Source organism: Dendroctonus ponderosae, unplaced genomic scaffold (genome assembly GCF_020466585.1).
Source record: "Dendroctonus ponderosae isolate FM_Combo_2020 unplaced genomic scaffold, Dpon_F_20191213v2 Dpon_F_20191213_6, whole genome shotgun sequence".
Lineage (NCBI taxonomy): Eukaryota > Metazoa > Arthropoda > Insecta > Coleoptera > Curculionidae > Dendroctonus > Dendroctonus ponderosae.
In genome coordinates, this window is record NW_026018814.1 from 13,418,327 (window position 1) to 13,442,829 (window position 24,503).

Below are 24,503 nucleotides of genomic sequence, written 5' to 3' on the forward strand. Positions count from 1 at the left end.
ATACCTCATTTGAAAAATTTCAAGCATGGCCTGATAGTTCTTACGGTCATCTTGTGGTATTGATCGTAAGATTTCCGTTGCTTCGCCTCGTAGGGAAATAATAAGTGATGTTGTCTTCTCCTGATCATTCCACCCGTTAACTACTGCAGCGGCTTCAAATTGGCATAAATATGTGGACCGTGCGACTTTACCATCGAATGTTGGCGGCTTCAGTTTACTGCTGCTTGGAGATTGCGCCTCAAATTTTATTCTATCAGATCCTGCATTGTACCGGGTTACTTCTTGTCTAATTTTGATTATTTCTTGTCTTAACTTTGTCTTGAAACTTGATGTTTTCATCTCTAACATCGTTCTGAAACTTCGTATTGACTTCTTTCAAAATCTTCTGGAACTTGACACTGTCTTCCTCGATGTTCTTTAGTTGGTCTTCAACGGTTGTCTTCAGGTCTTCAAATTTCTTAGCGTTGTCGTCCATTTTATCCATAATTTTCCTACTGTTTTCCATTTTGTCGCTCATTTCGTCCATCATTTTCCTCCTGTTGTCTTCCATTTTGTCATTCATTTTGCTTATTTCGTCTTTCATCTGCATGAGCAGTGCAATCAAACTGGGGTTCTCCATTGCAGGGCCTTCCTTCTTTGATTTATTTCTTGTTTCCATCAAAATTCAACTTGGATTCTGGTAAATCCCACTTCTGACACCAAATGTACCGTGGATGGCCGAGTATCAAACTATTACTTGTGCTTCCAACTCTTATTCCACTCGGTATAACTTTAGCTACGGAACGGTAACAAACTAACTTCTAAATTAACGTCAACTTCACAAACAATAACAATAACAAACGGAAAACTCGGTCCCCATTCCAAACGTGAGTACCCCAGGCCATTTCCGTTACAATATATAAAGAGAACTGTACTGTGCTTCCCTCAGTATTACAGAATAGGCCGAAAATAGGCTCCTGTGATTGGCTGTCCATGCGACGCCAACTGCGCAATAATAACAACGCTTATAACCTTTCAATTAAATCAACAAATAGTTGGTTGGCTGCATAAAGCTCGGGTATTTTATATTTATTTCTGTTTCGTCAAAAAACGAATAAAGAGTCTCAATGTTGCCCGTTTTTAGAGTAGAAAAGGAGTTTTTAATCCAGTTCCAAACCCGCTATTCAAGCATTCTCAGTTATTGTTTTAGGTAATCTTTTGTCAGTTTTCTATAACAATGAACGTATGTGCCTATTGAAAAACTTTTTTTCTCAACTTGCCTTTTGGTAACTCCATGCTTTTGAGCACATTGTACACCTGGAATTCCGAATGTAGCTATTTGAGTACCATTATCAATATCCAATGGCATGAAAAATTGATGAACTTTTTATAATCGAAGAGTGGAAGTAACCCAGGGGGCAAGTGGTAGCTTTGCACCTTTACCAAAGGGCTATGTGCTAATCTTCATGTTAGGCTTTATATCTGATACCAAAGATGTACCACTGCCCAGTGCCTAACTTGTTTCCTGGAATATCCTTCTAATTATCTTGAAACACTCTTTGGTGCTTACTCCCTTTGTTACTTCGAATCTTCAATCACAAAATCGTTGTAATCATAGCAAACAAACCCGCTTTGAATAGCCAAAGATCAAATATACGATGACAAGAGCTAGCACAATGATTAATTATACATTTTTTTAAATAGTTAAAGTTACCAATACCAAATTAGTCTGCCAATACTACAAAAATAAATAAGTAAACAACAAGTCAAAGTTAGGTTATAGTAGTTCTGTTGTTGGTATTCTTCATACTAAGCGTCGCATGGCCAGCCAATGACAGGGTCTTATTTTCGGCATAAGCCTGTCTCCTATGCATCCGTTTATACTATGATACGATGGTACGAAAGTGTTTCTATTGGTCAGAGATTTTAGACGTTCGTACGATCCCGATTTCTAGCTGTCCCATGTATAGGATAACCTTGGATTGTGAACCATAACCGTGCTTGCCGGATTCACAATTTTATCGTTACCATACCGAAGTAAGAAAACCTCGAGTTCAGTTCTACGACTGAAAAATRAACAGCAATAAAACATATCGAGGACATAGTCAKATGGGGACGGAAGCGTCGTAGAGCCTGGAATGACCASGTCACTAGAATGAATATGGACATATATTCCACAGACACGCCGAYCACTGGGCARACCTCCCAAAAGATGGAAAGACTCCTGGACATTCATATCCCAAGAAAATTAAGTTGGAAAATACAAGCCTAAGGATTAAAATATGAAGAAGAAGAAGAAAAACGTTTTTTTTTATGAAAATTTCAGGTCGTACATGTAATTAAACCAACATATGAATTGACGTTCTAAAGAATTTTTAAGAAGTATGTGTGTTGAATATTCTAATAGAAAGCAAAATAATACGGCAACATTGCTTAAAGTGGAAGTATATATTTAATAGCATTCAATATAATTATCTATTGGTTAGTTATATGTAATAACAAAACCGTTCAACGCTTTTTTTTAAACTCAAGTCTTAAATCGTAGATTTAACTTAATTAAAGAATAATTAAAACGTAGACAACGCACGTGTCTCGACTTTTTACGATTTTCGGAGGAGTTTAAGTGCGTTTTGCATGTTATGAAAGTAATGTTGAAAAATTTTTAATGTTTTTATCAAAGTTCCGGCGTTCATATCTAGATAAGGGCTCGGATAATAAAAAATCTTCACAATAAGCCATTTTTGTAAATTTAAATGGCACTTCGTAAAGGCACTAACAGATCGTAAAGTGGATTATCCTATGAACTGGAATATTTTGCACATATTTGCGTATTTTTTTGAACAATTCCTTCGACTTTTGTTAGTCTTTATATGTTAATGTTATCTGCATGATGATCGGTCTAGGATTATAAATGAAGACAGATTTGATGTGACACATAAGTAAATTTGTATAATATGTCGCCCTTCGTGAATTTTGTATGAATGAACATACGGACGATCAGGTATTATAATTTTCACACTGCTATTGTCGTTCATCATATTTAATCCAGTCAGATTAGATTTTTTCCGGGCACTGAATAAATGAAGGTAAAAGATTATTGGAAGTTGTTGGGAAGGATGGCAGAATATTGGGACAATAGTTTGAGCGCGATTTCCGGCTGTGAAACATTGTTTAAATAATCAAAGACAGTGCGAAAAACCGTTTTTGCGCATAACTTAMGAATSGTTGATGCTTTTGAAAAAAAATTCGTTCTTTKTTTTTTAAGTATTAAAAATACCTAMGTACAATATGAGATAAATTAAAATCTGTTYATTTGTTGACTCAAAAAACGAAAAAAAAACTCCGATTTAAGCGTTTTTTTTWAATTTKCTATAATTAATTGTATAACTGTAACTTTTTTGAACGTYYTTGTATACTTTATAAGTGGTATACATTTTATCTTAACTTTCATTACTGAATGGTAAATGGTTTAAACATTAAGTTGAAAGTCAGAAATTTGTGTGAGCCGTGCTCCCAGCTCTCAAGCGTTTACACAATTTACCCTTCATTAATCAGCTTTTATTTTATTGTAAGTTGTAGTATAACTGCTTACGAGTAAAATAGTCCSTTAGAGAAGTCGCTCAGAAGTCTCAAAATAGAACTTATTTATATTCTGGCAAGAGCATTTTTTTARTAACAAATAGGAATGAATRAAAAGTTATGAATATTTGAAGCTAAAAGTTATAGTACGATTTTTTTGAAACAAAACTAAATTAATTATAGAAAATTWAAAAAACCAAAAAAAATTGGCGGTTTTTTCTTGTTGTTTGGGTGAACAAATGAACTGATTTTAATTTTGTTGTCTTATATTGAAGGCAATTTAAATACTTGAATTGAATAACATCAACCGTTCAAAAGTTATGCACAAAAAACGAACTTTCTTTAGTTATTCAAACAATGTTCCATAGCCGGAAATCGCGCTCAAACTATATATAAAACAAACATCCTTTCAAACAACTTCCAATAATCTTTTACCTTCATCTATTTAGTGCCCGAAGCAGGCGATTTAAAGCCTAATCTGACTGGACTAATTCATTCTGTTCGGCGTTGCTGATACATACCAAAAAACCAGAATAGTCTACGTTATTATAAAAACGATTCATTCTTATTGCAAGCATTACTTTGATTGATTTGAATGTTATCTTTTGTCGACAGCAGTCCGTTGTCCAGGATATCTTTGCCTTTACACTGTATTTATCATACCTTTCTGATAAAAGTCCTGACCAGCAGTATCAGCAACAAGAGGCATTATAAATAATCGGCATATTTACAACAGTAAGCTCGGGAACGACATGCCAGGGACAAACAACCGATTTTTTTAAATAACCTTAATGTATTTCAGAAGATTAAACGCCGCCAAAAATAATATCAAAATTACTAAACCCATTAATGAATTATTTGTTTTCAATTATTGGTCTCAACAGGTGTTCTTAAACCTTACAGGCGGCGAAAACTGAAGAGCTTCAATCGCCAAAGTCCCCACCTGCTCTTCGAGTTGCGGCGGTTCTCTATTCGTATTCATCAAATGCTGTTGACAAGGGCGGAGGAGGTCAAGACTCAAGAGGGGGTAGCGAAAGTCCCATGTTGACCACTGAAGATGAGGATAGCAATATGGGACATTCGATGGAATCCCTCAACTCCCAGCAGCAGCAGCAACCCAATAATAAAAGCAAAAGCTTACTCGAACAGCTACTGATTGAAATTCCATCAGAGAATCACAGCTCTGTTGCACCGAATTCTCATAGTCCAGCAGCTAGGTAAATATTGAATATCTGATTTATTACAGACGTTTTTAAAATATCTGCAAAGAAATTCTAATTTCAGATCGTCAGTTCGAACACGGGCTCTCAGTAAATTAAATAGCCCTGAAATTAGCTCACCGGCACCGAAGATTGGCAAAGTCGCTCCTCCATCTACAACCGCTAAAAGAAAAAGGAATGAAAGCGACAGTTCCAACCATAGCTTAGAAGAGTTGCGAAAGCGACCTCGCAAAGGCTCTGGTATGTAACATTTTATCTTTGTTGTTTAAATCTTTAACTTGATCATTTATAGAAGCATCTGAATTGGGAAAAAGAACTGTTCATAATTCAACCAATTCATTGAAGAAGGTTGGCAAAGTGACAAACTCGCAAAATCCTCAGCAGCAAGAGGAGAGCTCAGATAGTGATGAACCCCTCATTGAGAAACTTCGAAAAAATGTCCCCAAAACAGGCATCAAAGTTTCGAAAGGTGTCGGCGCACAGACAGCCCCTCACATGACTCCGGCTAGTCAAGTTAATCATAAAACCAATATTAGGAGGTCAGTACAAGCTTAATATTGTTATTAAGTTTGCTTATTTTTGTTGTCTGTTTTCAGGTCAGCAAGAGCAGGGCAGCAGGACAAGCAGATGCATCAAGATAAGCAACAGCAACCGGCGCAAAATACTCGAAGTAGAGAAAAGGTCGTGCAACAACAGCAGCAAATAAGTCATTCTCCACAGCTGCAACAGGCCACACACACTAATGCTGAAGCCGAGGCGGCACTTAGAAGAAAAACGCGAAGTGCTGGTAAGTTTCACAAATTTATTAATTGAATCGGCATGAACATTGACGTCTTACTATCGGAAACTTATAATTGAACAGTCCAATTAAAGGTACAATAAAGGGTTACTTATCAGAATGAAATAAATTTGTTTTTGGAAATTGTGTTCTTGATTGTCTAAGGAGGAGGCAACAAACATTAGAAACTTTATGATCTGCATATTTAAATTGGCATTTTTTAACTTCAGACTTCAGAGAGTATTTCAAAATTATTTACAATTAAAATTTGGTTGTCGTGGTCATAGATGGTCTTTGAATCCGAATTTGGTCAGGGACTGGACATACACTCTAATTAACACAACACCGCAAAGCCAAAATGGTAAAGCTGCCAATTTTACACTCATTCTCCAGTTGACTACCCAAATTTGTGCGTCGCTAGAAAATGTTGCTTTTTTTCCTTAATTGGAGGTTCTTTTTATGACTGTAATTCTTAATGCTTTTGAGTAATTTGTCACTGCTCATATGAGCATTTCCAATGTTTGTTCTTTTGATTTATATTTAATCATTTTGGAAACACGGAATTCCTAGCCATCTCAAAATTAGATTATATAAATTGCTATATTGCTAATAACGTAAAACCATAATATGCTAATATCTTGGTAATATAATATGCATACTGTTCAAGAAATGCGAAATAAGTGTTTTACTGTAGGATGATGACTGAGGAAAGCATGCGAAACATAAAAAACCAGTTACAGCAAAGAAGGTGTACAAAACTGTTGAAAAAAGTACCAAAATTGTCGCTGTTACAATAGGACTACATACAAAGAAACAAATTGCCTTTGGATAGCACGTTATGTTTTATACGATATTTATGGGGCATTTTAATGATTCTGACAGGGTGTCCTTGAAATGACTGTACGACGCTTAACCACAAATTCTTTACCCGAAAATGAGACGATCTAAGCAAACTGTCCTACATCTAATGTCGCTTCATTTTACCGCTACAGGGCGCCAAAGTTCTCAAATTAGTATCGTTTTTACTAGCAGTTACCACATAAATTGACGTGTTTTTGTGATCTTTTTTATTGCGTGAAAGTATTAAAAATGATGCTTGGTTCGTTGACAATTGTTTGTATTTTTGTTACCCCCTCTACAAATAATTTAAATTTTTGTCTGCTACTAGCTGATTTCCTTTTGAATATTTTTGGCCTCTTGTTAAAATTTTCGCTGACACCGCTTCTGTTCAAAAAATTATTTGCAATGCCAAAGCATCGTTATTGTGAAAAATTCGTTTTTGTTTGTAAATATATTGTTTTGCTGTTTATAAATAATGCTTGACTTAACTTAAATTATTTCGTGCATTTGACAAACCGATGGTTTTTACTGTTTTTGCTGTTGAGCGAAGTTGAACCCGAGTTTACCGTAAACTCTGTATTTTATGTTTTTCTAAAATAAAACTTTGTTGTATCGCTGAGAAAGTTAACATGCTTCTAGTATGAAGATTATGTGAAGGAAATGGACGGATAAGTATCAGAGTTTATAGCAAATATACAAACCGTGAATCATGCGCGAATATTTTTAATCGCGAAATTTTTAAACAAAACATATCCTAATAGATGGATCGGAAGGGGCAACGATGCGCCCATAAATTGGCCACCCAATCACCCGATTTAACGCCGCTAAATTTTTTCTGTGAGTCTTAAATCAAACTTGTTTGCTTTGCCTGCCGCTACAGAAGCAGAGTTACTGGAAAGAATTTTAAATACTGCAGATTATTTTAAAAACAAGTCAGGCACGCTTCTCAAAGTACAGTTACATTTTTTGAAAAGAATTAATTTATGTTTTCGGGGGAACGGACAACATTTTGAACATTTGTTTAAATAATTAAATTAGTTCGGTTATTCAGAATTCATGCTTTCCATGTCCGAATAATTACAAATTTTAATTGCTAATTAGCGCAAATAATTATTTGTACAGATTTTGTAGGCTGATCAAAATGTTACAAGACAAAAAAGTTTTAAAAGAAAATCAGCCAGTAGCAGAAGAAAAACGAAAATAATTTGTGGAGGCGGTAACAAAAATGCAAATATTTGCTAACGAACCAAATGCCATTTGTTCAATTCCTACGCATTAGAAAAAGATCGCGCTTACGTCAAAATACAGTATATTATGTAGTAATTGTTGACTCAAAAATAAGTAATCATTCATGGTTTCACCTCGGTTATTTCTGCCAGGGCTTCTATAGTTTACAAGTATTATCTCTGTTGGGTCGGCTTTTAGTCCAACCGTGGCATTGAAATCGCCACGTATGAGTGTAAAGTGCGTTTTATTTTCATTCATGGCTCTGGATATGTTTTCATAGAAAGTTTACATTTTTTTGTCACTATGGTTTTTGGTCGGTGCATATCCCTGAATGACTTTCACACTGAATTTATTGTTGTAACGTAATGTCATATAAATAGATTACTCTTATGTATATTGCCTGTTTATAATTTAAAGTTTTTTTTTCAATGTGTCTTGTGTTTGAAAAAATCTACTCCATCTTCTGATTTTGTGTCGTGACAATTTATAGTACAGTTTGTGTCCCGTGGTTAGTGTTTCCAGGCACTCGCTTACTCCTACCATGTTCAACTTTGTTTTCCAATTCCATTTCAATCTGTATAAGATTTTCTTCAAATACAAGTGTTCTTACATTATAGGATGCAACTTTTAGTGTTGTTTGTTAAGTTTTTGTCCTCTCCAGAATCCTTGGGACTGACATATTTCAGTACAAGATTGTGGGCTATTGTATGTAAAATGTATAGCAATTTTTTAGCGCTATATTATGAAATCCCTTCATCTGAGATTATTTAGTAAAACCGAACAATAATAGAAGAAAATATCAAATTAAATTAGTAAATAAAAAGGTTAACTATTTTTCCACAAACAAACATTCGCGGCAAAAATTTCAAATTGATCCAAGCGTTTGAATTTATTTCTTTGCAGCAGAGTTTACGGATGATTTAAAAAATATTCTGCATTGTATTAAAAAGTACTGAAATTCGGTATGAATTGTTGATGATATAAATATAAAGTGCGTGAGTAGCTCGGACTCTTATACGAAACAAGGCAGTAACATTTGCAGTAACAGCTATGAAAATGTGTTAATGTCTAGTGTAGAAAACGCTTTTTTATTTCAGATATGGAGAGTAAGCGTAAAAAAGAGGTAAAGTGACATCACGGGTCAGGCTGGTCATTTACAGAGGCTGGCCACCGTTATCTTCAACTGCTCCCAGCTTACGAGCCGTATTTGCATAACTATGTTAATCCGGAGGAGGATTTTCAATTGTCCAGCGAGGACAGTAGTGTTGATCCTATGGATGACAGTCAAACATCTCCCAGTGAGGATGGAAGCAGCAGCAGCAATGATTCAAACTTTTCTTCTTTAAGCGGTTCAAACAGTGATGACGATTGAGTCGTAGCGGGGATGTGTAAAAAGGTCGAAATCTTGTGATATTTCAGAGCAGCCGCTTAAGATATTTTATTGATAATGACATACAGAAAAGGGGACAAAGAATATGAATATTAGAGTCTTTGTTGTTCGACGAAAGTGTTTCCAAAGAAACAAATTATTTTGGTTTAAACTTTCTATATTTACAACGGGTTTGACTGCATATCCGAATTCTTTTAGTTGGTCCGTATACTAAGCTATTTTAACTTTATAATGACAAGTCATTTTTTTAGTTAATATTACTTAATGAAATGTTACAGCCTCCTCAAAACTTTACATGTATGTTCAGAAAGCGATATTGGGACTGGATTCTTTTTATTCTTTAAAAATGGTCAAAACGTCGGCGAGTTTTAGTGAATAAAATAAATTTTAAATCCAGTTTTAAACTCGCCATTCTAATTTACTATTTTATGAATGATGTTAATCACTTAATTAATGTAATATTAATTAAGCTTCGGACTGACTGGTCAATTTTATTTTCGGATAAACGTCATTAAGAGTCATTAATTTTACTTTTTTGGTTACTTTTTACTTTTACATTGCTTCATTTGCATATGCAGTCTTGAATTGGGAATAACAAACATCTGAAGAACTTGCTTGTAGCTATTCTATTGCAGTTGGAAAACTTGTATAACCTCAATCCTGTTGCTGGTTCTTCGGGAATTAATTGTTCTACTTAGGTTTTCATCTCAAATGCAAATGTATAATTTTTCACTCTCTCAGCACATTGTTAGATCTAATCAAATTGAATGTTCTGAGGTTACATTTTTAAAGCTCCAAATATCTCAACGTTTCTAACCTTGGTATCATCCTCGGGGCTGTTGTAAGGTGGGTTTAGAATTTTAGTGGAAATTGTGGCAATCCAGAGGCACATTTTTGTCTGAGTTCTAACAGATGAAAAATCATTAGATATCTAAATTTACTTTAAGCGTAATGTCTAACTTTAACTTGAGTATTAGCATTCTTTATACAATGACAGCTATACATAACGAATGTGCCTTTGTAACTGAAAAGTATAAGTGTACTACTTAGTGTTCAAAATGCGCCTTTCAAAGACAGCTATCATCATTTTTTCCTATATTGTTCAATTTTCAAGATAAAAGTTGGTCCAACTTGATCCCGGCCTCTTGATTGTCACATTCCGTTTGGGAACGGTTGCAAGTCTTTGTGAAATCAGAATGAATACAAACTTTACACAGATTGTGATATGCGTACGCGGAACATCATTGTCCAATTGTGTATGTGTTCTAATAACGCGATGTGAATAATATGCAGCGATGTGTTGAATTTTTATAGCGAATCACTTTGTAGATATGGAGCGTGTTATCATTATCGCTAGTTGAACATTTTTTTCGGTTTCGTGATAATAAATTGTTTAATGTCATAAAGCGGAGAACTCCGCAGGTATTGTTTATGTTTGCTGTTTTTGTTACATGTATGTAGCTCGTGTTAGGAAGATAATTAATTGAGGGATTTAAACGAATTTAATTTTTTTTGCTTTATACACTTGCGTTTAAGATGCTTTTCGCTCTGCTCACAGACACGTGTATGAACTACCGACCTTTAAAATGTGTTGCAAATTCGAATATGTCGGATGTTTTTCTGCTTAATGTTTTTGTTGTATTTATTTTTTTACAATCAAATTGTCCAGTGTATTTCACTTAAGCGCGTCTATTGTAAATATTACGTAAACAGAAAAGCAATCTGCTAAAAGGTAGCCGTGAGCAGAGGAAGTTGTGTTCTATAGAATCTGTGATTAAACTTTTTTTTGTAATGTTTACATGTGTGAGTGTGTGGCACGATAAGTGCGTAGTGATATCAGTTGTTATCTTTTATCAAATGCTTCTTTATAATTTAATTATGAATAGAAATGTGGTGTAGGTGGCGTGATTTAAATTTTAGTTTATTCAACAGCCCGGACATTACAAGTTCGAAAAACAGCATTGAAATAAGGCTAAATTAGTTGCGCAATTTTAAATTCACCTTCTTGATAGACGTTCGCGGGTATATTAATTGGCTGGATGTGGTATAAATCTGTTATCTAAATTGCACTTTCTTCATGGATGTTCTCGTTTTGGCCATAAGAAAGTATTGTATAAATAAATGAAAAACGTCAATGTGGGCTTCAGACGACTTCCTGTCACTCTAAGTTTTTTCAATAAAATTATACTTAGGTATTTAAAATCTGAATTAATTTAGCGTTGTGCTAAGCGATTTATTATCCCTGTATAAAACAGTTTTATAGCGACGATGGGGAAACGTTATAGTCGGGGAGGCAGGGATCTATTTTGAGTAGTTTTGTGCTGCTAGATTTTTATCTATACTGATAAATGAGCAACAAAAGTGAAGGTCAGCTGGCGCACCCGCAGGGGTTGGTGCTATGGCTCCACATGGAACATGTAAAAAAAAGTTGTTCTGAATCATTTTAGACAACCTGATTTTTCTAACTTTTGTCGGATATTAAGTAGATATAACTTTACTATAAAAATTGATTAGTTTTTGGGGCACTTTGCAGTCTCCTTTTATCAAGAAGTCAGTACTTAAATCCTCGGGCAATCGTTTAGGCTGGATATTACGAAGTATCGAGATCACTTCTAACTAGCACTCCGGTATAACGTTTTACAATTTTTCCCCGTTTATTGACACTGTTAATTTTTTTAGAAAATGTCTTTTAAATGGTCCGGCTCTGTGTGTTGATTTGGTAGGGTCCTTCAACAAAGAGTGAATGAAGAAAAGTAAAAAAAGACTCATTCATTTTTATAATATTTTCATTGCACACTTTGTCAAAGGCTGTGAACCTCGCGAGTCACACGCCACTCGGCCTTCTCCATATTATATGTTTTTTGTGCCTGCTGCATATTCTGCAGTACCTTCATTTTCATTACAAGTTCACACGCCCAGCTGACTATTTTTTTAAATATTATCTAGTCTTTAATTCATGGAAAAAAAATTAGGTTGTCTGAAATGATTTTGAAAAAACTTTTTTCCACATGTTCCTTAGCATCCCACACTCGCTAAAAGAGCCTCTGTTATAACTTGACTGTCTGGAAGCCATGCATAATATCAATGAAGTCCAAATGTATTACACTCGCTATAATTTATCTGTCACTCCCCATTTAGAGCAACCGAGTATCGAAAAATCTTCTGAGTATTAAAGTGTGAATTACCTTTCATGTGTGAAAACAGATTGGCGCAATTTTTGGCGCAACAAGAGAAATCATCAAAATCAGTTGTATACATTTCCTAGTGTCTTCAAAGTTCCATGGTATTTTGAAATTTTCAAATGATTTACAATATTATTGGCTTCTCATTAATGGAAACGAAAATTTGTTTGTATGAATTCTAAGTAGCATTTATTGTAAAGTTGCAGTTTTGTTATAGCTTATATTTATGATTATTACACGAAACCGTATGGAGTTAATTTTCCGGCACATTTGGTCAATGATAAGTGTTCTCGCGCAAAGCAAAAACCAACTAAAATCTAGAACCTGTATATAGTTTAGGCAAATTTAAATAAAAATGTACATAGTATATATAAAATTAAGAAGCTATAGCGTATATTCATAGTAAACAGAGGTGTATATTAATAAATATTATTGTACATGTGGTATTTTACATACGGAGCTATACTTTGCATAATAATATATTATACAATATATTTTAAGTATTTTTTCTTTTTATTTTCTTCAAACGTTTTCTGCGTAAGGGAAACTGGGATTTACTTGACAATCGAGCTTATGTAATTTAGGAAGGCTGAATTGGGCTTTTGTTGCATATAGTTGAATATAGTTTCTTTTTTTAAGTCTAAAACTATTTAAAATTTGTATCATTTAACTAACAGCAGCTAGCAAGACTAGTTGAGTTAACCCAAGTTTGTTTCCATAGAATTTATTTTCGAAAATGCACTGCCAATTTGCAATGTCTTGCAACAGCTTTACATTTTGCTAGATATATTCATGAAACACAGCGGGGCTCCTAAACCACATAAATTCTCAACTCAAGTAAGTACTCTATTGTACAAAGTTGTTATGACATTGTTTTTGTTTAGCTTAGTTATATTGTACTTGTATGTAATTTGTTTGTATTTATAATTTATATTACGGCATCAAGGGTGTTGGTTCCGAATCCGACCAGACTATTAAGAAATTACGATTTTACACACTTCGTGTGTAAATAACTCGCATAGTTTTGCCAGCACTGTTCCGATGTGCATTTTTATTTATTTTGTGTATAAAGGTGTAGAAATTTGGGTCTGAATTTAGACATTATGTTAATGTTTAGAAAAACTGAAGCTTTACACATATTTTCACTACACGTTGAATAAGTACGTTTAGTTACTTGTACTTTAGAATGTATATTTGCTACATTTTTTAAATAAATTATTATTTTAGTTGTTACCTTAAGCATTACTGAATGAATGTTTCCTTTCTTTGACTTGCTGCAGAACTCGGTGGGAGAATAGGATTATTTTTTAATTGATTTAGTTTTTAGTTGACTGTTAGTTAAATTGGAGAAAAATTATAACTATGCCGATTTTCATTTGCCGATTATCTTTGATCATTAGCAACTCAAGTTTTCAATGTATTTGTTTCATCTATTCAATAATTCCTTGAAGGCTCTGGCGTGTAAAGCACTTAAAATATCAAAATGTTGTATTTAGTTAGTTCACCTACCCAGTCTAGGTAGCTTTGATTTGAAATATGTCAAGCTTATGAAAGTACCAATTGATGATCAATCGTACATTCGATATATTATCGAGAAGATAAAGATTGCGGGTAAATGAAATTGTAGCAGAATTTGAAGCGTTTTGATCATATTTTCTGAAAAACCACCATTCTTTATAGGAAGACGTTTAAGTTTGTATGGTCGGATTCGAACTCTAGGCTTTCCAGTTGCCTTACGCAGAACACAATTTGACTTGTAATGTTCTTAATTGTAGATTGTGGAAAGGTTGATTATAAAATATACATTGTTAAATAGAAATACCTTGACATTTATATCATGATTTGTTTTCTTTCGTTCCTGCAGCTGATGTTCTTGGTTTTAGTAAAACAGTGCAGTTTATATCTTGGTACATTTTTATCGCAGTAAATCACTGGAAATTCAAATCAACTTTGGGGTTGATAGCGATGACTTTGATGATCGAAGGGAGCTGTTCTTACCCCCAGTAAAAACGAAATACCCTCATTAATTAACTAGTTATGATAAGTAATTCGGTGATTAATATTAGTTTTGGCGTTGTGCATTAATCACTGCAGCTGAGCGAAATTCAGACAAATATACATGGCTCTAAATTTAAAGTTAAATTAGTGAAAGATCGGCGCTTGGAGCGTTTTTTGTTTAGTTATTGTTGACTTTCGTGAAGTTGGAACGTGAAATTTGCCTTTGGAAATATTGCAATGCAAACAGTCACTTTCAACAAAAATGTCGACAATATACAAACTGAAATCGAACTGCCAAGTAAAGCGTGAATCATCGAAAGGGCGAACAATTAAACGATTAAATTATCATGTTTATTCGGTAGTTCGGTGTATTTTTTTTTCGCGAAAAAGAGTATGAATGTTCAGTTTGCTACCGATAGAGAACAAAATCGGCCGATGACCCTTTGTGTCGTGTGAATCGCGTTCTTAGATGGAAAATAGAATCATTGGGGCTCTTATGGCAAGTGCGGTAGTTTGTGAGTGTAGTGAACTTCTTGGGGATTAATGGTTAGAACATGGAGGGTGGCGCCCCAGATTGCAGAAAGCTGGTAAGAATTATTTCTAATCTATAAATCTTTAAGCCTGAACTGAGTTTAGTTTTCCGACCAGCAACTGAAATTTTATGGATGCTATATATTTTTCCCTCATTGCTTTGCTGATTTCAAATATGTGTGTACAGTGTTACCCCTGGTTGCCATGTATAGGATAATTGATTGAACTTTGGCCACCCCGTTTTTGTATCTAATTTCAAATTTAGAAAAAAATGTTTAATACAAAAGTTGTAGATATTAACATCTAGATTATTTTAAGATAATACCAATTGATAAATGGTGTCTCAAACTTAAGTGGTAGACCAAACTAGATATTCGTAAAATTCTAGGCCTATTCGCTATAAACGTTCTATATTGATTCTCAACTGTTTTTGAGTTAATAACCAATGTTAATTGAATTTTGGCCAGCCCGTTTTAACATCTAATTTGAAATTTAGAGAAAAATATTAAATGCAAAAGTTTTAAATATTAATGTCTAGTTTATTGTAAGGTAATACCAGTTGATACAGGGTGTCTCAAACTCAAGTGGCGGTAGAAACATACAAAATGGAATCGCGCACTTTTTATTTCATATAGTTAATAACCATTTAAATGTTCGGACATTCCATTTATAAAAAATGGAGGTTGGTCAGGCACTTGAATTTGATACACCCTGTAGCAATTGATGCTATCTTAAAATAAACTAGACGTTAATATCTACAACTTTTGCATAAAATGTTTTGCTCTAAATTTCAAATGAGCTGCAAAAACGGAGTGGACAAAGTTCGATCAATATTGGTATTCACTCAAAAACAGTTGAAAATCACTATAGAACATTTATATGGAATGGGCCTAGAATTGTACGAATAGCTCGAATATGTAATAATTAGTACGGCTTTTGATTAAAAAAAAGATAAGTTTGGTCTGCCACTTGAATTTGAGACACCCTGTATTAATTGGTGTTATTTTAAAATAAACTAGACGTTAATATTTCCAACTTTTGTATTTAACATTTTTCTCTAAATTTCAAATTAGACTGTACATGTAGAACTTTTAGTCCCATATTCATAAACTGACTCGTAGCGTCGATTGGATATCCATTGAGCTATTCTTTGGTAGTTGATTTTTAAACATTGGGATTCTGTATTTTGGGAGGCTTTGTATTTTTATATCAAGCTAATCTGAAGTTTTTCTCTAAAGAATCGCTCAGATATGGAAATTTGGGTTCTAGTATTCAATACAAGAAGCATCAACCTTGGGTCCAAAGAACCGTTTCAGATATGCAAATATGGGTTCAAATTTTATGTTTTTTTTTATCAAAAAAAGTCAAGAGTTTTAGTTTTGCCTTTTTTTTAACTGCGAAATCGACTGAAACGTGCCAGTTTCTTTGACGTTCCTAAGAACCATTTGAGCGACAGATTCGTTTTTTTATATCATTGGATAAAGAATTGATAATTCGATTCAGTTATAACAACGTGCATGAGTAAATTCTGGTAGCTTTGTCACAAAAAGTCACACGAAATTTGAATATCAGGCATTTAGGTGCAACTTATTGCCAAAATTTTATTTAAAAAAACTTCTACAGAATGTCGATCGTTCAAGTTTCTACTGGCTTTACTTTGGAAGTTGGAAGTCTGCAGTTGCGTAAAAGCTTTCATTTTCAAATGAACATTTATGAAGCGCGCAAAATTTAGGATTGCATTTGGTTAGAATGAATGTTTGAAGGTTTGAAAAAATGTTGACGACGAACTTTTAGATTATTTTTCGTTACTGAGAAATTTATTTTCGGAAAATGCGTTGCATAATGTGTCCCGTAGCCGTAGCACTGAGCGCAACGATGAGTGATGTTCAAAATTTTGACGGCATTTATAGCGCACTCTTCGTTACTGAGCGCAAAATTCCGAACTTGTAAAGTATTTTTCGTTTCTGAGTTTTTTGTTACAACTAATCTCGCTCTTTTACTATTTTCCATGGTTAACTTCGATCAACTACATTAAGGATGTAAAAATCATTCGCAGACACTTCATTTTCTAAAAAACCAAACGATCACTGAAATCGTAATAAAATGTTCTTTGTAATAAAGGCATAATAGAATATGGTTTCCATTTAAAAAAACACAAGTTTATGTCATTTCAATTTCCTAAAACTTTTCTGTTCAATGTTTTCCTGTCAGATTAATTGGCGTGTTCAACTACCGGTGGTGGCGCTGAGAAACGTCAAATTACTCGTCGAGTGACAGTTGAGACTGGTCAGACTTGTTTAGTTATTGGAGTTGATGACATTTATAACATAAAACAATACTTACACACTCTTCGATCTGTTTCTATTTCTTTAAAAGCTTGCAAAAGTTGACTAGAAGGAAACAAAACAAACCGCAATCAGATGTAAAGATCAATGTGACACAAATGTCAAGGAAACAAGTGTCAAATTACTACTGAACTTGTAGTTATAATTTTAGCCACCAGTGGGCCAGTGGGACTTTTGAACTCGCGATTACTGACCGAGCTAGGAGTTATTTGAAAATTATGTACTTGTGGTATTATTTTCTCTTTATTCTATGATACACAGTACACTAAAACCGCGCTTTGGTTCGCTGGATTTGTTCACCGTTCAGCTCAATCGCTCGGACAGGAATCGAACAGGCCCTTTTTCCTCATTCTCTCAAATTCCTTGTCGATGTCATAGTTTCTGAAATTAAACAATTATTGGCATAAGTATTATTGTAGATTGCCACGTTGTTCGATACATATTAACGAAAAAACAGTTTTCAGTTTGTTGCTTTTGTGCGCAACATACACATATTAAAATACAAACAAACGTTATTCCTAAACAAACATACATCAATTATATCTAAAAATTAATTAAATATCGCAAGTCGAATTTGTAAGTTTAGACACTTTAATTATATATACAGGGTACCCGAAAATGGAGCGAGCAACATTTTACGAGGTTGTTCTAGAGCAAAAATTAGTGGGTCAAGTCCCTATAACACTTTCTCGAAAACTCAATAATAACTGAGTCTTACATAGGAACAAATTCACAGCGAGTTTCATTGAAATTCATCGTACCATTCTCCCGATGTAATAAAATTTAGGTCAGATCGATTGCTCCAGAGAATATCGCAGCCCCCTTTTGATCATGTGCTTACGGGCCACCCTGTATAAATTGAATACTCTCTAATTCAGATTATTCATGTGAATAACAAATTTACGATTTCATTTATTTCAAAAATACAGTCATATGCATTTTTGCAGTAAAATTAATAGGTTCAAAAACTTACTTGTAAAATTCGGCATATGCTGTTTTCCTTCCATCGTTGTGTACAAATTTCATTAGAACAGCAGCGGTGGTGATCGTAATGGCCACAGAAATAAGGTTTCTCTTAATGGAACTTCGCAGAAGACCTCTTAATTGAGGTCTTGGCAACGGTTTCGTCACTTCAGCTGCAGACATTCTAAAAAATAATGCATCCAATGATTGTGTTTGGTATTTGCATTGTAGTAAAAGTGGTGTTTAAAAAATTAATTTTACAATGTACATATTTATACCAGTAGGCATACAGAGTGATTCTTAATTTGATACTGTCATTTTAACTGTATATAAAAGTATTTGAAACAACAATTTTCAAATTACTTTTTTTGAAAAAACTTAAAAATAAGGGTGTTACATAAGTAATTTAAAAATGATACACCGGTATTAATACGAATTGATAATGGAAATATATTAAATGTATGGTTCCAAAATTATATCTACATTTTTTTTAAATCCGGCTGCCAGACGTTTTCCAAATCTGAACGTAAGGAATTCATTCCTGCGTTATATTTCCTATAAAACTTACTCATATTATTCCCATAGAATTTAGTTTAGTGTCCCACCATAAAACGCAAAAAATTCAGGAAACATTAGCCATGAAAAAACTAATGCCGTTTTTTGATTATTTGTGTATTCTTTTCAAATTTGTATGACTTCCCATAAATATTGCTGCGCATGAATGATCAAAATTTAACATTCACCCCTTATCCCTCAAAGGCCGACCCATTGGTGTGAAGTAAAATGTTAAACTTTTTTATATCATCAGACTATGAAGGCTTTCACGGCCGGTTAAATTACATTTAGGAATGTTTTCCGGGCTTTGAAGCCGTGGTCTATCGGAATTTCTTCCTGACGTTTTGTCCACAACTGCGGTGGACATTTTCAAAGGCGATGAGGCAGTGGGCGAAGTGATCTCCCGTGCTTTCCGACTAAGACTGATGATCATCAGTAAAAATCTTTGAGCTTCGCTTGTTTCATAGCTAATTGTTTGATTGATTTTTGTAATGACTCTTCCAACCCTGAAGAAGGCGGAAAAAATTAATTGCCAAAAGCTTGGTAGTTGAAAAAGTTTTTTTTCTTTTTACCACTGGTTACTTAATTTTTCATTTTAAACTTCTTCATAATGCAATTACGTTTATATATTTTATATGGCAGACCTCCTATAAAAAAGTTTCTTCTGTGTTTATCAAAGAAAAGAAATTGAAAGGGGATAATTGATATGTACGAAAAAATAAATGTCAAAGCATTTAAAAAAAATTGAATGAATCTGTTAGTTGATAAAAGTTCTAGTTCTACCAAGTTCTACTTCGATAAAAATGAAGCGGAGAAAAAGACCTAATGACGATGCGGATGAGACAAAATATCACTGCTTTTAATAAATAGAATAAATAAAAAATGTTTGCCAATATTAAGGAACGTTCCAAGCTAACAACCGTATTGCTCGAATATTAAAATAACAACATCATACACATAGCATAAGTTATGAATCAGTCTATAAAAAAATCCTAATCGCGAATTATGTTTCGCACGTTTTGTAGAAAAAATCAATGTGTCGAGATGAGTACGTGACCAGTTTCACATAGAAAAGTTGAAATTTGCGAGTCGTATATTTTTGCATTTGCGGTTTGTGGAACACAGATTTGAGTCAATATACAGCTCGTTTCAGAACAATATGTTTACATAACACATTTACTGACAATAAACGTACTTATTGATATAACATATTGCACATGCATGTACTTATACAGAGTGTTTCAGATATAATTTGCCAACATTGAATACGTGCAAGACAAAACCGATTTTAAAGGCAAAATGTCCTATAACTTGAGTCCGCTAAGACGCATTATTATAGGTACTCTCATATGTATTGCTTGTGTTATGTTTTGTTATCTTCTTGTTTTTTTTTCATGTTCTTGTGTGTTATTCGTTTTGTCCATAGATGTATTTCAGATTTTCGATGGCAATAAATCACATGGACATGTTTTGTCCTGAAGAATATGCAAAATACCATGGTTATGCTGTCTAAATAAGCGCTTTGTAGATTTCAATCGCTTTGTCTAACGTTTTACTTTACAGCAAGCAACTTCTTAAAAATATATGATTTGTGAATATGTGCATTAATAAAATTGCAATAAGCTAAAAATAAATTTTTTGATTTCGAATATGTAGTTTTAATATAGATATATTTTTTGGGAATTTTATGCTGGAAAACAAGATTTGCTTTCACCTAGTTTAATTTGCCATTTCTAAACTCACACTTCACATCACACTTGCAGAATCCGGTTTGTTCTACAGTGGGACTTGAGTGAAAATGGCCAAAGATCGAAAAAAGTTACTTTTAATCTACTTAAATTTATAAGAAAATTTCATTATTTTTATCTTCACTTATTATAATTATCCGAGACTTGGGCTCTGTATTTGAAAGTTTTTGTGTAAAAAATGCAGTATATTTTCGGCGTTCGGCCAAAAGCAGAAAATCCCAATTTTTTTTTCTTATCCCAAAAATTACTTGTCCACTTAAGCCAAGAAAAAAATCTCTTTCATTAAGAATTTTCGGACACTAGAAACTTCATATTTTGAATAGTAGAATATGGTTTCCGAAAATCAAAAATTATATTTTCAACATTAAATTATATTTTTCACAATAGCAACTGTCTTATTTTTTCACGTTCTCACGTAATTTTAATTAATAAAAACATAAAAGCCCGTACACTTTGATAAAGATAAAAGCTGATTAGGTAATATCGTTATCAAATTGTACCATATACCTACGTAAAATACACATTTAATTATGTCTGTCTCAACCGCACTCTACCCTTTGGAGGTCAATCGCGCCCTTCAATAACCCTTAGAGGCGAATTTACCCACTTGAACTTTATTGTTCACTTTACACAGAAACTTCGAGGCTCAATATTAAAGAACATATTCACTCCAATTAAAAAATATTAAGTACATTTCCATCAATAAAAAATTTATATTGATTATAGAAAAAACTTACGTTTTCCGACCTGGCTGGATAAATTTCGATGATCTGGCTTGTACGCTTTCCCTATAAACACGCACTGTTTCAAGTGAGAAGCGGCTTGCTTGGAAAATAAGTCGCGTGACGCAGCTGTACAGGGGGCGTCAATTACATTTGATCAGTTAATTAATAGATAATTTTAGTTTTTTTAATGAACATATCTTAAGAGAGCTTTAAAATATGCGATAGGAAGTTGCCAAAAATAAACACTCAACGAAAAAAAATAGCGTTTTATCTTGGCTTGGATATAAAAAGCTGTTCATCTTATAGTAACTGCAAAGGAGCGTTTTTATGTTTGCAGATATTAAAACAACATAGAAAATGTTCATAGCGTTTTTTAACAATCAAGGATATGCAGCTTTTGCCCCACCATTACTTATTTTGACTTATTATTTGTATTTTCATATTTATTTATATTTACATATAAGAATTTTATCTAGTATACGATTAACAGTAGAAGTGTTTACATCAGAACTTGTCTATGTTAAAGGTTGAAAAAGCAGTGGCGGTTTCTCAATAGTGAAACATTGAATAACATGAAATAAATAAAATCATCAAAATTTGGGAGTACAAGTACATATGTGCACTTGTACGTCTCTTCTGCAGAAAAAAAATATTAAAATTTTATTGCTCTTCAAATAATTTCAACACCGCATTAAGTACTTTTGAATGTATTCAAAAAATCACTAACGCAAAGAGTAAGTATTTGAAATAATTTGGTTGATTACTTCTTTGAGCAGGGTGATTCACGTCTATATTTTCACTGATCATTACCATAAAGCTTCCGAAAATTTTCAAATTTATTTACATACAGGGTGATTCAAAATGGACGACATTCCTTTGGAGACGTGGTCTGTGGGTGTTTTAGGAGTACAGAAAAAATAGTTTAAAACAAATATTGTTATTAAAAACTGAGAAATTTGTACAAAAACTATATCAGAAAGACGGCAACCATGTTTTCCAACGTAATTTGCCTCATTAACATTCCGTAAATAGTTGTTGCTAAGCAATTATTAAAAACTCCGGTAACCATGGATAAATAGAGAAAGTGACTAAGATAAGATAGGCAAGCATAAACGGTAAATTCAACAGGATTCGTTGAATGTAGGAACGTACGTTTACGAAATATCAATATTGTCAACGAGAAATTGTTTTTTAATGTCATCGTAAGCTCGAATTGATGTACTCGAATAAATATACATTCCTGTCTTTAACTCCAAAAAAGTTAGTGCCTGTGTAATTACCTTATTGTGCACTCTTCTCGAACAGCTTCTCGTATTCGGTTAATTAACTCCTCCTCAATTTGTACCGGTGTTCAGTAATCCATTGGTTTAATGTGTCCGTGTGTTTTGTGCATCCAACATACGTGGTGGGACTGTAGCCCTTCCTGGGTATTTACTTAGCCCTGGAAGGCTCTGGTGCACCTATCTGCCATACTTGTTATTCCTGACAAATTCAATATTTTTCTCGTACTCTCAAAGTGAGCCCCGATTATCGAAAGCGATGACGTGAATTTTAAACAGCTTTTATGAAATAGCATCCTCTAAACTATTTGATTTTGACCTACCACCGGCAACAAAAGCGGTTTGACTTGATAATTTTTTCCTTTCTAATTCTTTGAGCAAAATCACTTCTTAAGAATTACCGACAATGACTTTTGCGGTTCCAGAAGAAGTTCTGGGATTCATTTTTGGTGAATTATTTTTTACTGAGTTTCAAGATTATTTATTAATTCGTCGATCATAAAATGTTTGTTTTGCAACAAAGAATCTAAATCTAAAAAATCTAAAAGTTGCGTTTAATATGCCAAATTAAATTATCCGTATTAATGCCTTAAACAGAGGAAATAAAGGGACGAACGAAATGGCACTTAGTGCGTTTTCTGCAATGTCTTGCTTCCTTACTGATTCTGCCAGTATTGTGGTCGGATGCTCGGAGGATTGTTCTGGATTGCACTGAAGAGTAGAAAATCAAATGTTTTCAATCAAATCATCAAATCGATTCACGGCTTTTCGAAAGAGACACGACCGAATCAGGACTTCTGTACAATCCTACCGACTGCGCCAGTTATAAACAAATTCAAAACTGAAAACTTATGCCCAAGCCAGTTGCTTACCTACAGAAGAACAGTAAAAAATAGTTCAAAGGGATAACAAATCCCTAAAAAAATAAAAATGGATAATGATTTTTTACAAACAAATTTAATAATATATTTTTTAATACCAAGATTTTTAAATCTTTTTAGTAGGTACTCTTTTTGGCTTCGATACTATAAACAATCTTTTAATTAATATCTCAAGAGATAAAAATTATGTTCAAAGCTGCAAGCAATGTATGTGTGTTTCATATAGTTACCAAATAGCTAATCAACGCAATCAATCAATGTATCAGCAGTTTTGTTCATATTATAATTATAGATTATTTCGAGCTTGTTCTGTACACCCAAACAGATTGTGCCCACCCGGTATTATAGAAAACATTACTTCTAATTTTATCTTTATTCGTATTAGTACAGGTGGAAGATATTTATTTTATCGATTAGAGTGATTAGATATGAAAGCTGGTCAACAGATAAATGAAATATGTATAGGGTATATTTCTCGATGTAATACTACCATTAGTTGAAAAACAAAATATCAAATTAAAACCTAGCGCAATTCAACAGTTGATAGTGGCAACTTGTAACATAAAAACAATGAATGATGAACCACACAGAACATACCTACTTATATCAGGAACTAGAAAACATCAAATGGGAAATCCAGGGACTCTTCAAAACAATAATGAAAGAACAAAGCCACCATCCTTAAATCTGGCCTCTTACCTACTATATCAAAACAACACAGAGACCACTCTGGGAGGAACCGCTATCCTAAAAAACAAAAAGTTAAAACATGAAGTAACAAAAATGAGCTCAATTCCCAACCGAGTTATGTACATAATTTTAGAAATGAAAAATAAATTTGAAATACACATCATACCCACAACAGAAAAGGGGATCCATCAAACATTGGAAACTGTAGATTACGTCACAGAAACGAGAGAGTCTGTTACGTCGGTATGCATAGTCGATATTCGGCATCTTGCCGGAGATCAACAATAAAAACAAGATTCTGACTAGATATTCTTGAAATTAATCAACAACAAATTCAGAAAACGCTAAAAGTCAAACTAGAGCCCCTCTTTTTTTCTTTCTAAGTTTCTAACGAGGAAAATAACGAGAGGCAAGAAAGAATGTAAGAAAATATAATACAAAACAAATTAATAACACCACTGTGGAGAACAGAGGTATGAAGATATTGAATACAATATTTCACAGCAAACAACTAAAATAATAAAATTGTGGGATAAATTAGAACATCTAGTCACAGAAAAGAAGAAAATAGCGAAAGTAGTAGAACAATTCT

General features: G+C 33.6%; 2 protein-coding genes and 1 long non-coding RNA gene across 6 annotated transcripts in view; 1 reads left to right on the plus strand and 2 right to left on the minus strand.

Annotated features, from left to right (window-relative positions):
- The window catches only part of LOC109543823, a 39,485-nt gene extending 25,457 nt beyond the window's left edge, over positions 1-14,028 (plus strand). For 3 of the 4 annotated variants that reach the window (XM_019913709.2, XM_019913712.2, XM_019913711.2), the window contains exons 16-20: positions 4,462-4,775; positions 4,828-5,018; positions 5,071-5,317; positions 5,375-5,565; positions 8,721-14,028. In XM_019913709.2, the coding sequence (XP_019769268.2) occupies positions 4,462-4,775; positions 4,828-5,018; positions 5,071-5,317; positions 5,375-5,565; positions 8,721-8,755 (978 nt within the window). In that variant the 3' untranslated portion in view covers positions 8,756-14,028. The remainder of the gene's footprint in view (positions 1-4,461; positions 4,776-4,827; positions 5,019-5,070; positions 5,318-5,374; positions 5,566-8,720) is intronic. The other variant, XM_019913713.2, reaches the window with a different exon arrangement.
- Positions 14,029-17,290: 3,262 nt separating this feature from the next.
- On the minus strand, positions 17,291-21,164 carry LOC109543859 (cytochrome c oxidase subunit 6C). Its single transcript, XM_019913777.2, has 3 exons — positions 21,073-21,164; positions 18,043-18,216; positions 17,291-17,450 (listed from the first exon to the last, which is right to left on the minus strand). Exons 2-3 carry the CDS (start codon positions 18,213-18,215, stop codon positions 17,378-17,380), a joined length of 246 nt encoding a protein of 81 aa, XP_019769336.1. The 5' UTR covers position 18,216; positions 21,073-21,164; the 3' UTR covers positions 17,291-17,377.
- A 1,741-nt stretch (positions 21,165-22,905) lies between these two features.
- Positions 22,906-24,497, minus strand: LOC125504959. The gene is made up of 2 exons (XR_007281838.1): positions 23,452-24,497; positions 22,906-23,212 (listed from the first exon to the last, which is right to left on the minus strand). It is a non-coding gene; the product is annotated as an uncharacterized LOC125504959 (long non-coding RNA).
- Between the last annotated feature and the right edge of the window lie 6 nt (positions 24,498-24,503).

Bases quoted from the DNA above. Each gene is read 5' to 3' on its own strand.
- LOC109543859 (XM_019913777.2), bottom strand. From the start codon at position 18,215: ATGTCTGCAGCTGAAGTGACGAAACCGTTGCCAAGACCTCAATTAAGA. The intron at 17,451-18,042 runs GTAAGTTTTTGA...GTTTAATTTCAG, and splicing joins GCATATGCCGAATTTTACAA to AAACTATGACATCGACAAGG.